Genomic DNA, 12,783 nt, shown 5'->3' on the forward strand with positions numbered 1-12,783 from the left:
AACTGTATGTTTTTCAGTCGTTTACTGTAAAACATGGCAAACGCGCATGCGTATAGCGTAATCATGATAAACACTCCATTTTTACTGAGATTTTAGGCATGCAGTAATTGGTAATGCAACATGTGAACACAGCCTTACATAGAGCAATATTGCCCCGTGTAATAGGCCCTTAAAGGGGTACTCCAGCCCTAGACATCTTATTCCCTATCCAAAGGATAGGGTATAAGATTTCTGATCCCGGGGGGTCATCCGGTGCAAAGAGCGAACTCCACTCCATGTTAGATGACTGCTGACCACAGCCGTCACACCCGCTCTGTTCATGTCTATGGGAGGAGGAATGATGACTATGTACTAGCCGCCACTAGGGAACGACCGATTATCGGATTGGCTGATATTCACGATTTTGTGAGTTATCGGCATTATTGACAAGGTTAGATGCCGATAAGCGGCCCAGACATCCCTGTGTCCCGAAAGATGTTTTCGGGGCACAGGTATGCCCCCGTCAACTCTCTGTGGCTCCACGCTAAGTTTAAAAACGCAGGGGCCACCAGATGAAAGCGCATGTGCGTGCGCCCATAGCAACGGAGACGCGGAACATGGAGGTGGAAGACGCGCACTGGCCAGCATAGTAGTAAGTGACCAGCGGCATGTCAGCTTCGGTGGTCAGACCACCGCTCCTCTGGTCCCTACTGCTATGGCCGGACCGGAGGAGTGGTGGTCAAAGCACTGAAGTGGGGCAGTACACAGGCATACAGCCTCCAGTCATACACTGTATATGGCTGGAGGCTGTATGTCTGTGGGGGAACTATACTGCCAACCTAATGTGGGGGGGGGGGGGGGCAAGTATACTGCCAACCTAATGTGGGGGGGGGGAAGTATACTGCCAACCTAATGTGGGGGGGGGGGGGGGGGGGGGAAGTATACTGCCAACCTAATGCGGGGGAACTATACTGCCAACGGAATATCGGTATAAGTTATCGGCTTTCAGGCAGAAAGTTCACAGGTTATCGGTATCGGCTAAAAAAAATATATATATCTGTCGATCCCTAGGCGCCACGCACCCTCCCATAGACGTGAAGTCACAAACTCAAAAGCTCCTTGCTGCCATGTTCTGAACACCGCAGCGCCAGCCCTGAGATCGCCGGGGGGAAATGGGGGTCCCAGTGCCTGGACCCCCTGCAATCAGACTTCTTATCCCCTATCCTTTAGATATGGGATAAGATGTCTTGGGGCTTTGGGGGAAGAGAGGGATGGTGTGTAGGGGGTGGAGTGTCTAGAGGAGGTTACACAAATCTAATAAAGATCGGCCATCAATATTAGAGGCCCTGAAAACAAACCCATTTAGAGCAGGGCTCTGTTCCCCTAGATCTCCGGATATTGTAAAACTACAACTCCCAGCATATCCAAAAAACAAACAGTGGTAGTTTTGCAACAGCTGGAGGTCCACAGTATGGATGTCTTTGCCCTAGAGCACCTGTTTGTAACATGCAGAACACTGCTAAAGCCAAAACCCACATGCACATTAACCTTTTATATTCGGTGCATGAAATGTCTGACAGACCTGTGGTCTCTAACATGCCTGTTTTAGTAAATACTTATATTCCCCATGAATCATCAATCTTGGAATATATTTTCGTACACCTGTGATGTGCTGTTGTCACGAGCACAGTGCTCTCTGCTGTCCATTTTAGGAACTGTCCAGAGCAGCATATGTTTGCTATGGGGATTTTCTTCTGCTCTGGACAGTTCCTAAAATGGACAGCAGAGGTCAGCAGAGAGCACTGTGCTCGTGACATAAGAGAAATCCAAAAAGAAAAGAATTTCCTCTGTAGTATACAGCCCCTAAAAAGTACTGGAAGGATTAAGATTTTTTTAATAGAAGTCATTTACAGATATGTTTAACTTTCTGGCACCAGTTGATTAAAACAATAAATACATTTCCACCGGAGTACCCCTTAAGGACCAGGGGTTTTGCACTCATTTTTTTCCTCCTTACTTTAAAAAAAATCATAACTCATATGCTGGCTATTTTTGCGCCACCAATTCTACTTTGTAATGACACAGTCATTTTACCCAACAATCTACGGCGAAACGGAAAAAAAAAATCATTGTGAGACCAAATTGAAAAAAAAAAAAACGCCATTTTGTAACTTTTGGGCGCTTCTGTTTCTACGCATTTTTCGGTAAAAATGACACTATTCTGTAGGTCCATACGAGTAAAATGATACCCTACTTATATCGGTTTGATTTTGTCGAACTTCTGAAAAAAAAAATCACAACTACGTGTAGAAAAATTATACGTTTAAAATTGTCATCTTCTGACCCCTATAACTTTAAAATTTTTCCGCATATGGGGCACTATGTGGGCTCATTTTTTGCGCCGTGAACTGAAGTTTTTAGCGGTACCATTTTTGTATTGATTGGACTTGTTGATAGCTTTTTATTCATTTTTTCATGATATAAAAAGTAACCAAAAATACACTTTTAGACTTTGGAATTTTTTTGCGCATACGCCATTGACCGTGCGGTTTAATTAATGATATAATTTTATAATTTGGACATTTCCGCACGCAGCGATACCACATTTTTATTTACACTTTTTTTTTTAAATGCGAAAAGGGGGTGATTCAAACTTTTATTGGGGGAGGTGTTAAATGATCTTTATTCACATTTTTTTTGGAGCTCCCTATGGGAGCTATAACACTGCAAAAAATAAATAAATAAATAAAAAAAAGCACTGCACTATACTGTGCAAGAACCCGCACCCAGCTGTCAATGTATAGACATTTCTAGGAGGAATAACAGAGGAACAGCACATGACAGCTGTTAAAGGGGTTGTCTTGTTACAGACATTCATAGCACACTGCTAGGATATGCCACTAACGTCAAAAAGTCTGACCGCTGTAGCCCCCCCCACCAATTTCTATAATGTGGCAGTGACATTTTGTCTGTACTGTTTTCCCAAGTATCCGGTTGGACAGAAAAAAAAAAAAATTACCATCTATGGAACAACTCATAAAAGCCAAGTGATTGAAACGCCTGTGTGTCTCCCAATTCATTCTAGGAGAACTTTTCTAGAGGAATCTGCAAAATCACCGGCCCACTATTGCTAGGATATATAATCACTTTATGATCATGGGGGTCCAGACTCTAAGAAGTACGCATTAAGGGGACCCAGTGTAATGCAATGCTGTATCCCCCTGTTTGACCCCACATACTTGAATGGTACTGGCTGCAGTGCCCTATATATATGGGCAGCCACAGAATGACTTAAAAGGGGGATCAGCACTAAACCAGCGCTATTTTTAGGATTGTTGGGGGCCCAGAGGTCAGACCTCTACCAGTCATGAGGTGTGCATATCCTAGCACAGTTTTTCCCAGCCAGGGTGCCTCCAGATGTTGCAAAACTACAACTCCCAGCATGCTGGGAGTTGTAGTTTTGCAACACCTGGAGGCACCCTGGTCAGGAAACACTGTCCTAGCATTATAAGATAACAATACCCTTTAAATGACAGGGTCCCTGTCATTAAGAAAATCTTTGACAAGTCAGACTCCAACTGTTCTCCAGATATAGCCGGGAGAAATATGCAGTAGGACATCGGCTGCCTGCAATCTCCATAGATCTATCTAGAGGTTCTCCCGCCAATATCTAGAGATCGGTCATGGGCCTGAACACTAAGACCCTGAGCCAGTGTTTCCCAACCAGGGTGCCTCCAGCTGTTGCAAAACTACAGCCTTCGGCTGTCCGCGCATGCTGGGGATTGTAGTTTTGCAACAGCTGGAGGCACCCTGGTTGGGAAACGCTGCCCTGAGCAATCAAAATTTCTGACATGTCTGCCTGTCTAATGATGCAGTTCATGAACCCATTGACGAATACAAAACATGCCCAAAACAACCCAGAATAAAATACATAAACTCACGACTTATAAACTTCAATATTTACTTATGCACATGAAAGAAAAGAAAAAAAACATTATGAAGACCACCCACTGGGTGGATAAACCTGCTGTAACATGACATGTAGAACTATGTAACGCCGACTACTATGGAACATTTCTATGCGCAAAAAATAATAAATTCCTGAGACAATAACATTAGCCCAGCGCAATGAACTGCTGCAGTTTTTCTTTATAAAAAACACCCATCAACATGTCCAAGGTGAACAATGGAGCTAAGAGTGGGTCACGAGAAACTATATACAGTCTGGGCCCAAGAAACCTCAGCAAGTTCCCAGAGGTAGTCCTATAAATGCACTTTATGTCATCTCATCAATGATAACACACATGGCGGCATCTTTATCTACTGTCTCTTTAACAGAGGCCGACGCCTCCGGGGGAACATCCTGTTGGTCTATACTGGGTTCCTGCATCTCCATAGGTTCAGTCTTAATGGTGACTCCAGTATCAGGTAAAGGCAGGTCATCCGGCAACGAGGCCAGACAGTTCTGTATCATCTCCGCCACCCGCTCCAAGTGTTTCTGAAACCTCTCAGCCGTCTCCAGACGTTGTCTCTTCTGCACTTCCATCATGACTCGCAGGGTCTCGCGGGCTTGGTGGGGCCGGTACTCATTGATAAGGTGATGCATGTGAACAAACAGCAGCTTCAGGTCTTCCAGCTTCTCCTCACGCTTTATACTTCCAGGGCTCCGGATAAGAATATCCAGCAGATCTAGAAAGTTGATCAGGATGGACATGTTGAGTTTTCTCAGCTCCTTCTTGTGGTCAAACTGCTGAGGATGGAGCCGTTCAATACCCTGACTCTCCAGGGGTCGTATGATCAGGTCGTCGCACTGGAACTGGTTGCCAAACATCATATAGCTGTCCTTCACTGGAGGAGGAGGTTTAGGGACTAATCCTTTACGGACATTTTCATCTGAGTATTCCTTGATGTACTGCAAGGGTGGAAGGGGCAAAGCGCTCACTTGCTGGGGCTCACCCATCGTGATGGGCAAAGGATCTGGAAAAGGAAGAGAAAGTCTTTAGTATATTAGACAGAAAGGTGTCTGGAGTTCTTTTATATACAGATACTGGGGGAGATTTATCAAAACCTGTGTAGAGGACAAGTGGTGCAGCTGCCAATAGCAACCAATCAGGCTGCTTTTATTTTATTATTTTTAAAAGGCCTCCGAAAAATGAAAGAAGCGACACGAATGGTTGCTTTGGGCAACAGCTACAGTTTACCCTATACACAGGTTCAGATTTTACCCTATATAACGCTTGGCAAAGGATTATACAGTGGTCCCTCAACATACGATGGTAATCCGTTCCAAACGAACCATCGTTTGTTGAAACCATCGTATGTTGAGGGATCTTTGCAATATAAAGTATAGGACAGTGGTCTACAACCTGCGGACCTCCAGATGTTGCAAAACTACAACACCCAGCATGCCCGGACAGCCAACGGCTGTCCGGGCATGCTGGGAGTTGTAGTTTTGCAACATCTGGAGGTCTGCAGGTTGAAGACCACTGGTATTGGAGGTTATACTCACGTGTCCCTGCCGCTCCGGACCGTCACCGCTCGTCACCGCTGCCCTGGATGTCGCCTTCCATCGCTGTTGCGCGTCCCCGTGGTGTCCCCGAGGCTCCGGTAAGGCCTCTGCTTCCCCGGCATCCTCGCTCTCCGTCGCCGCCATCACGTCGTTATGCACGCCGCTCCTATTGGATGACGGGACGGCGTGCGCAGCGAGGTGATGACGACGATGGAGAGCGCCGCAGATACAGGGGACCACTAAGTGGACGCGCCGGAGCCCCGAGGACAGGTAAGTGATCGTCAGCGGACCACACGGGGCACCGTAAATGGCTATCCGGGGGCAGCTGAAGCAGTCTGCGCTGCCGGATAGCCGTTTATGCGATGGCCCCGACATACAAAAGCATCGTATGTTGATGCTGCCTTCAACATGCGATGGCCTCTGAGAGACCATCGTATGTTGAAATGATCGTATGTCGGGGGGTCACTGTATAGGGTAACGTGAATTCAGGTAGAGAAAACAGACATGGTCGCACATCCATAATTTGTATTTTTATCTAATTGCTTCTCAGCACAAAATCAAAAACTAGCAGGTTGTTAGTATACATTTTGATCAAAAAGTACAAGCCCACTCGCCACATCAAGGACACCTAGAGTGGGCCCTAACGTCCCTAGCATAAAATGGCGTAGCACTGGGCGGCGACCACCACCGCCGCAACAGCAGTGCCCACAGGGGGGAATGACCTACTGGCAGAGTGGCCCCAATGCCACTCAAACCAGTCCCTGGGCCGCACCTCCACACAGACACGGTGCCGTGGCAGCAATGGACGCCGCACAGCACCACACCAGTGTGAAAAAAGGTGACGTGTCAAGTGGGCTTGTACTTTTTGATCAAAATGTATACTAACAACCTGTTAATTTTTGAACTTATGCTGAGATGCAAGTAGATCAAAATACAAAAGTGGATGTGCGGCCATGTTTCTCTATTTGTGTTGTACATTATATAGGGTAATATATTTATGCTCACCATCCCCGGGGGACGCTCCTGCCTGCGGGGACGGTGAAGATATGAACTTATAAACTAGTCACCGCCGCCGCCATACGTAGTCCCCTGGGCGGGGAGCTCCTCTCCCCTAGTCCCGTTACTTCGGCCGGCAGCGACGCCCCCTCCTCTTGATTGATGGTCTGCGTGATTGCTCTGCTCACTGAACAGATGGAGCAGAGCGATGATGCGGCCCGTCAATCAAGCAGAGGTGGTGTCACTGCCGGCAGAAGAAAGGGACTAGGGGAGAGGAGCTCCCCGCCCAGGGGACTACTTTTAAGTGACTAGTTTATAAGTTCATATCCTCACCATCCCCGCAGGCAGGAGCGTCCCCCGGGGATGGTGAGGATAAATATTTTACCCTATGTAATGCTTTGTCAAGCGTTATACAGGGCACAATCTGCTGATTGGTTCCCTTTTAACAGAAAGGTCTGTGGGGGAAGGGGACTTCTATAAAGTATTCTCATCTCTTGTTCAAAGTGGAGCCCTCTCACTCTTTGTTTTCAATGGATTGGTATGCCACGCTTCATTCAGGTCTATGGGGCACAGGGGTGTGGAAATTTTATAAAAAACTACTTGTCCACGGGACTAAAATGGAGCAAAATCTACTTGTCCCTCATGACGATCCACTTGTCCCGGCCAATTTTCGCTTTTACGCTCTCGTTTTTTCCTCCTCGCCCTATAATAGCCATAACTACCTACTATAATGAGACCTTTTAATTTTTCAATAACATATTCTCTGAACCAAAAAATATATATATATTTGGGGAAGTGAAATTGAAATAGTAAAAGATAATTTTGCAGATTTGGTGGTTTTTCTTTTCTGCGCCATTTACCTTGTGGTTGAGGTAACATGTTAGTTTTATAATTTAGGCGCCTGGTTACAGCGATACCAGATTTGTATCGTTTACGTCATGTTTTACTAATTCTGAACGTTTTCTAATTGCCATTTTTTAACCCCTGTAGCTTTATTTTTTCTCATGGGCTCATGTTTTGCGCCATAATCTGTTTTTTGTATCGGTATCATTTTGGTATTGATCTGACTTTTTAATCGCTTTTTAACTTTTTTTTTCTGGGATATTATAAAAATTGCAAATCTGTGGTTTGGTATTTTTTTACATTTACCGTACGGGATACATAATGTAATATTTTAATAGGTCGTACAATTACGCACGAAGCGATACCAAATATGTTTATTTTTATTATGTTTGCATGTTTTTATATAGGAAAAGGGGGTGATTTGAACTTTTAACATGGAAGGGGTTAATGCAGCGGTCTTCAAACTGTGGCCCTCCAGATGTTGCAAAACTACAACTCCCAGCATGCCCGGAGCGGCTGTCCTGGCATGCTGGGAATTGTAGTTTTGTAACATCTGGAGGGGCACAGTTTGAAGACCACTGGGTTAATGTGTGTCTTTCAAACTTTTTTTTATTTTTTTTATTACACTTATATGAGGAATCATTAGATTCCTCAGACAGATGAATAGATTCTATTGAACTCTATTAATCTGTGAGCTCTGTGATCCATTGATAGATCCTGGCTGGACTAGGCTCTATCAATGACAGAGCCGGGACAGGAGGAAGCAGAGGTAAATCCTCCGGCTACCTCTATAGTGGATCGCCCCCCTGCGATCTCGCTGCGGGGGGGGGTACGATCCACCCCACTAGCCCACCAGGGAGCATTCACATCTCCCTTTAGACGCCGCTGTCAACTTTGACAGCGGCGATCTAAAGGGTTAATAGCCAGCCGCGGCAATCGCCGCATGCTGGCTATTAGCGGCGGCCCCCGGCTACTGAGAACAGCCGGGGGCTGCAGAGTATGGAGCGGGCAGGAATCCCGAGCTCGCTCCATACATACTGCAGAGCGCCGCAAGCATCTCCCTGTGCAGATGCGCCTCCTCCCCTCAGCTCTCCAAAGCTACAGCTGGGGGGAGTGAAGGCAGAGGACGCAGGTCTGCACGGGAAGCAAGAAGCCACGCCCCCTCATCTCCCCCTGCACGTCTGCAGAGCAGGGGAGAGAGAGACATACACAGCTTCTCATCTCCCCTGCTCTGCTTCCGAGGATACAGTTTTTTTATTGTCAGAGGGGGCAGAGTATGGAGCGGGCAGGAGTCGGGAGCCCGCTCCATACAGACTGCAGATTGCCGCCGCACTTGTCAGGTCCGGCCCTGCTTGCCCGAAGCCGGGCTAAGCGCCAGACAAATTCACCTGCCCGGCGCCCAAAACTGCTAGTCCCGGGCGTCGGGCGATAGGAATTCCACATCCCTGGGGCAGCAGCAGAGTCAGGGCATTGTTCCAACATAATTTTACTTCTAAGTAAGATTGGAGGGGTCCGACCACTGGGCCCCCCTGCCATCTCAAAATTAAGTTAAAATACCTATTTAACCTTTTTCTGACCCATGATGTACATTTATGTCATGGGTTGGGTGGGGGATTATGGTGCCGACTCGAAAGCTAGGCCTGCACTATACCTGCAGGTACAGACTACTATCTGCAGCTTATACTCATCTCTAATTACCGACAAGAGATCATAAGAGGCCCCTAGGAGAGCAAAATATATATTTTTTATTTAACAACTGCCCCCCTCCCTGAATACAAATTTAAATCACACCCCCCCCCCCCTTTTGCAAATAAAACAAACGTACAAACTAAAAACACATTTGGTATTGCCGCGTGTAAAAATGTAATATACCCATTGAATATTCCTGATAACACACGTCAATAGCATAAACGCTAAATAATAAAAAATAAAATAAAAACTTGCTGAATTTTGGTCACATCACACCCCAAAAACCATTTTCTCATAGAAAGTGATCAAAAAGTCAATACTAAGCTAAAGTGGTATTCTATAGTAAAACCAAACAATATCTGAAGAATAAATTTAGCATGTCAGCTTTACCGTATGGTGAACTTATAAAAATCTCCAAGGCTAAATTAAACACTTTCTGGAATGGTGTAATTAAGTGGGGCAATAATATATATTTAGTATTTTTTTTTTTGCTTGGCTTTGTGATACATAAAGTCGGTAAAAAAATGTGACTTGTCCCGCAAACACATCCTTATTCCCTATGCTATGCATAGAGGATATTTTTCACTAGACAACCCCTTTAGGCTACGTTTCCACTTAGTTTTTTTTCTGGCAGTTTTTGGAATACTGTCACTGCAGTTTTTGAGCCAGAAGTGGGAGAAGTATAAGTCCTTCCTTTATATGTCCTATTCCTTTTGAATTACACTTCTGGCTTTGGCTCAAAAACTGCAGTGGCGGATATCCAAAAATTGCAAGAAAAAAAAAAATAATAAGTGGAAACGTAGCCTAAAGGGGTTGTCTAGTGAAAAATATGTGGAAACTTAGCCTTAAGGGTCTATTCATATGTACAGTATTCTGCGCAGATTTGATGCACAGGATTTTCTGCTGCAGATTTCAAGGTAAACTGAATGACTGAGCACAACTTCAAATCCTGCGCAGAATACTGTACGTGTGAATAGACCCTAAAGATGATATCTCATGGGAAAAAAATTAAAAATAAACATATCACCTATCCACAGGGAGGCCAAGCACTGGCGCCTCCTTGATCTTCTGTACGGAGCCGCGACTCTCCCCTGGAGCGGCGCGTCCCGACCCCCGCCCGAAGCGGGTAGCGTTTGGCTATCTTCGGTTCTCCCATAAACATATATGGAGGGGGTGTGGTGGCCCCCCACTTTGGGCAGGGGTTGTGACACCACTCCAGGGGAGAGCTGGGGTTCCATACAGGAGATCTCTGGGGACCCAAGCGCTTGGACTCTACGCAATCCCCTGCGGATAGTGGATACGTTTTTTTTCCCCCCCATGAGATATCTCCACTAAAGGGTTATTCCAGGAAAAAAAAAAAAAAACACACATCTATATATCTCAACTGGCTCCAGAAAGTTAAACAGATTTGTAAAGTACTTCTATTAAAAAATCTTAATCCTTCCAATAATCAGCTGCTAAAGTTGAGTTGTTATTTTCTGTCTGGCAACAGTGCTCTATGCTGACATCTCTGCTTGTCTCGGGAACTGCACAAAGTAGGAGAGGTTTGTTATGGGGATTTGCTTCTATTCTGGACAGTTCCCGAGACACGCGTCTTCAGAAGGCACTTAGAAAAGCACAACTCAACTTCAGCAGCTCATAAGTACTGAAAGGATTAAGATTTTTTTTTTTAATAGAAGTCATTTACAAATCTGTTTAACTTTCTGGAGCTAATGGATTTGTAAAAAAAAAAAAAAAAAAAAAAGTTTTTTCCTGGATAACCCCTTTAGTTATAGAGTGTGTGTGTATCCCTCCTGATCCCCCATAAATATGCATGCTCACCCCGACTGAGCGTGCATGGGTTCACAATAAGGAGAAACCTTTAGCCAGAACCCATCTTCCAGGAATAAGACACCTGTGGCTTTCCAGCGGTTGCAAAACCACAACTCCCATTATGCCCTGACAGCCGAAGGCTGTCAGGGCATAATGGGAGTTGTAGTTTTGCAACAGCTGGAGACCCACATTGCTTTGTATCCCTCGCAATGATATTCCATTAATTCACCATTACTAACAGTAACACAAGGAAGACTCTCACACTTAATACCTGCTGCTCTACGAGCCACACAAGACGTCACTCCGCTGTACAGACCCTCTGTTATACACACAGCCCGGTGACACCGCTTCCCGGATGTGACGTTCATAGGCGCCCGGAAGTGACGCACGGTTGTTGGGAAGAAGCGCGCATCAGGGAAGACAGTCTGTAGTGCGCATGTCAGATGATGGCGGCGAGGCGGCTGGCCGTCGCAAATTCTCTTAATGAAGAGCAGTCGGCAAAACCGCAGTTATATACCATACTATGCAAGGAACCTAGTGATATGGGAAAGGCAGGGGCCAATCTCGCTGGAAAACCAACATTATCGGGGTCAATATTAGAAATAGCTAAAAATCCAAGTTATTACCTCATAAAATTACATAAAAATGAGTTTAAAGGGCCGCGTCATTAAAGGGGAACTGTAGCACAATGTATCCCCTATCTAGAGAATAGTGGCAGGTGGGGAAATAGCTAAAAATCCAAGTTATTACCTCATAAAATGACAAAAATGAGGTTAAATTGCCACGTCATTAAAGGGGAACTCTAGCACAATGTATCCCCTATCTACAGAATTGTGACGGGGAAAATAGCTAAAAATCCAAGTTATTACCTCATAGAATGACATAAAAATGAGGGCAAAGGGCCGTGTCATTAAAGGGGAACTCCAGAACAATGTATCCCCTATCTACAGAACAGTGGCGGGGCGGGGGAAATAGCTAAAAATTCAAGTTATTACCTCATGAAATTACATAAAAATGAGGCTAAAGGGCCATGTTATTAAATGAGAACTCTAGCACAATGTCTCCCCTATCTACAGAATAGTGGCGGGGTGGGGGAAATAGCTAAAAATCCAAGTTATTACCTCATTAAACGACATAAAAATGAGGTTAAAGGGCTGCGTCATTAAAGGAGATCTCTAGCACAATGTATCCCTATCTACAGAATAGTGGCGGGGCAAGGGAAATAGCTAAAAATCCAAGTTATTACCTAATTAAACGACATAAAAATGAGGTTAAAGGGCTGCGTCATTAAAGGGGAACTCTAGCACAATGTATCCCCTATCTACAGAATAGTGGCGGGGCGAAGAAAATAGCTAAAAATCCAAGTTATTACCTCATAAAATGACATAAAAATTAGGGCAAAGGGCCGCATCATTAAAGGGGAACTGTAGCACAATGTACCCCCCCCCCCCTATCTACAGAATAGTGGCGGGTGGCTGCCCATCTCCCCCTCCCCAAATCTCTGAAATGGGGCCCTTGCTCCCCATGCTGCACGAAATAGAGGGTCCGCACGTCCCCCAGGCATTGTCTGTGAGACCATTGTACTCAGGTTTCTCTGCCACCCCTGTAGAAAATGCATGGAGCTTGTGTCGGCCCATTGCTCTAGACAGCAGGGAGCCCCGTGTCCCCCTTCTGAGGAGCGTGGCAGGGGGGGGGGGGGCACAGCAGATCCCTATCTTTTAGTGTTGGGGCCTATTTTGGTCTTTAGGACACAGCCTTATTTTTTTCAAATCTGGTTTGTCTTTTAAGTTGTCATAAGTTTGGAATGCTTTTATTATGTAAGGGATTCTTGGGGGGAAAAAATTGTGTGAAAAACTAAAAAAAAAAGGGCATGAAAAAATGAAGAGGGGTCTGTAAGCTAGAAACCCCTATGTATTACGCCATTTGATAAAAATGCCATGCCTTATAGAATTTAA

At 45.3% G+C, this 12,783-nt stretch overlaps 1 protein-coding gene across 1 annotated transcript; it reads right to left on the reverse strand.

Moving 5' to 3' along the window:
* Window positions 1–3,473: 3,473 nt before the first annotated feature.
* On the reverse strand, window positions 3,474–11,209 carry MED7 (mediator complex subunit 7). Its single transcript, XM_056517179.1, has 2 exons — window positions 11,100–11,209; window positions 3,474–4,956 (listed from the first exon to the last, which is right to left on the reverse strand). Exons 1-2 carry the CDS (start codon window positions 11,194–11,196, stop codon window positions 4,256–4,258), a joined length of 798 nt encoding a protein of 265 aa, XP_056373154.1. The 5' UTR covers window positions 11,197–11,209; the 3' UTR covers window positions 3,474–4,255.
* Window positions 11,210–12,783: the final 1,574 nt, after the last annotated feature.

The sequence above is a fragment of the Hyla sarda genome, chromosome 4 (genome assembly GCF_029499605.1).
Source record: "Hyla sarda isolate aHylSar1 chromosome 4, aHylSar1.hap1, whole genome shotgun sequence".
Classification (NCBI taxonomy): domain Eukaryota; kingdom Metazoa; phylum Chordata; class Amphibia; order Anura; family Hylidae; genus Hyla; species Hyla sarda.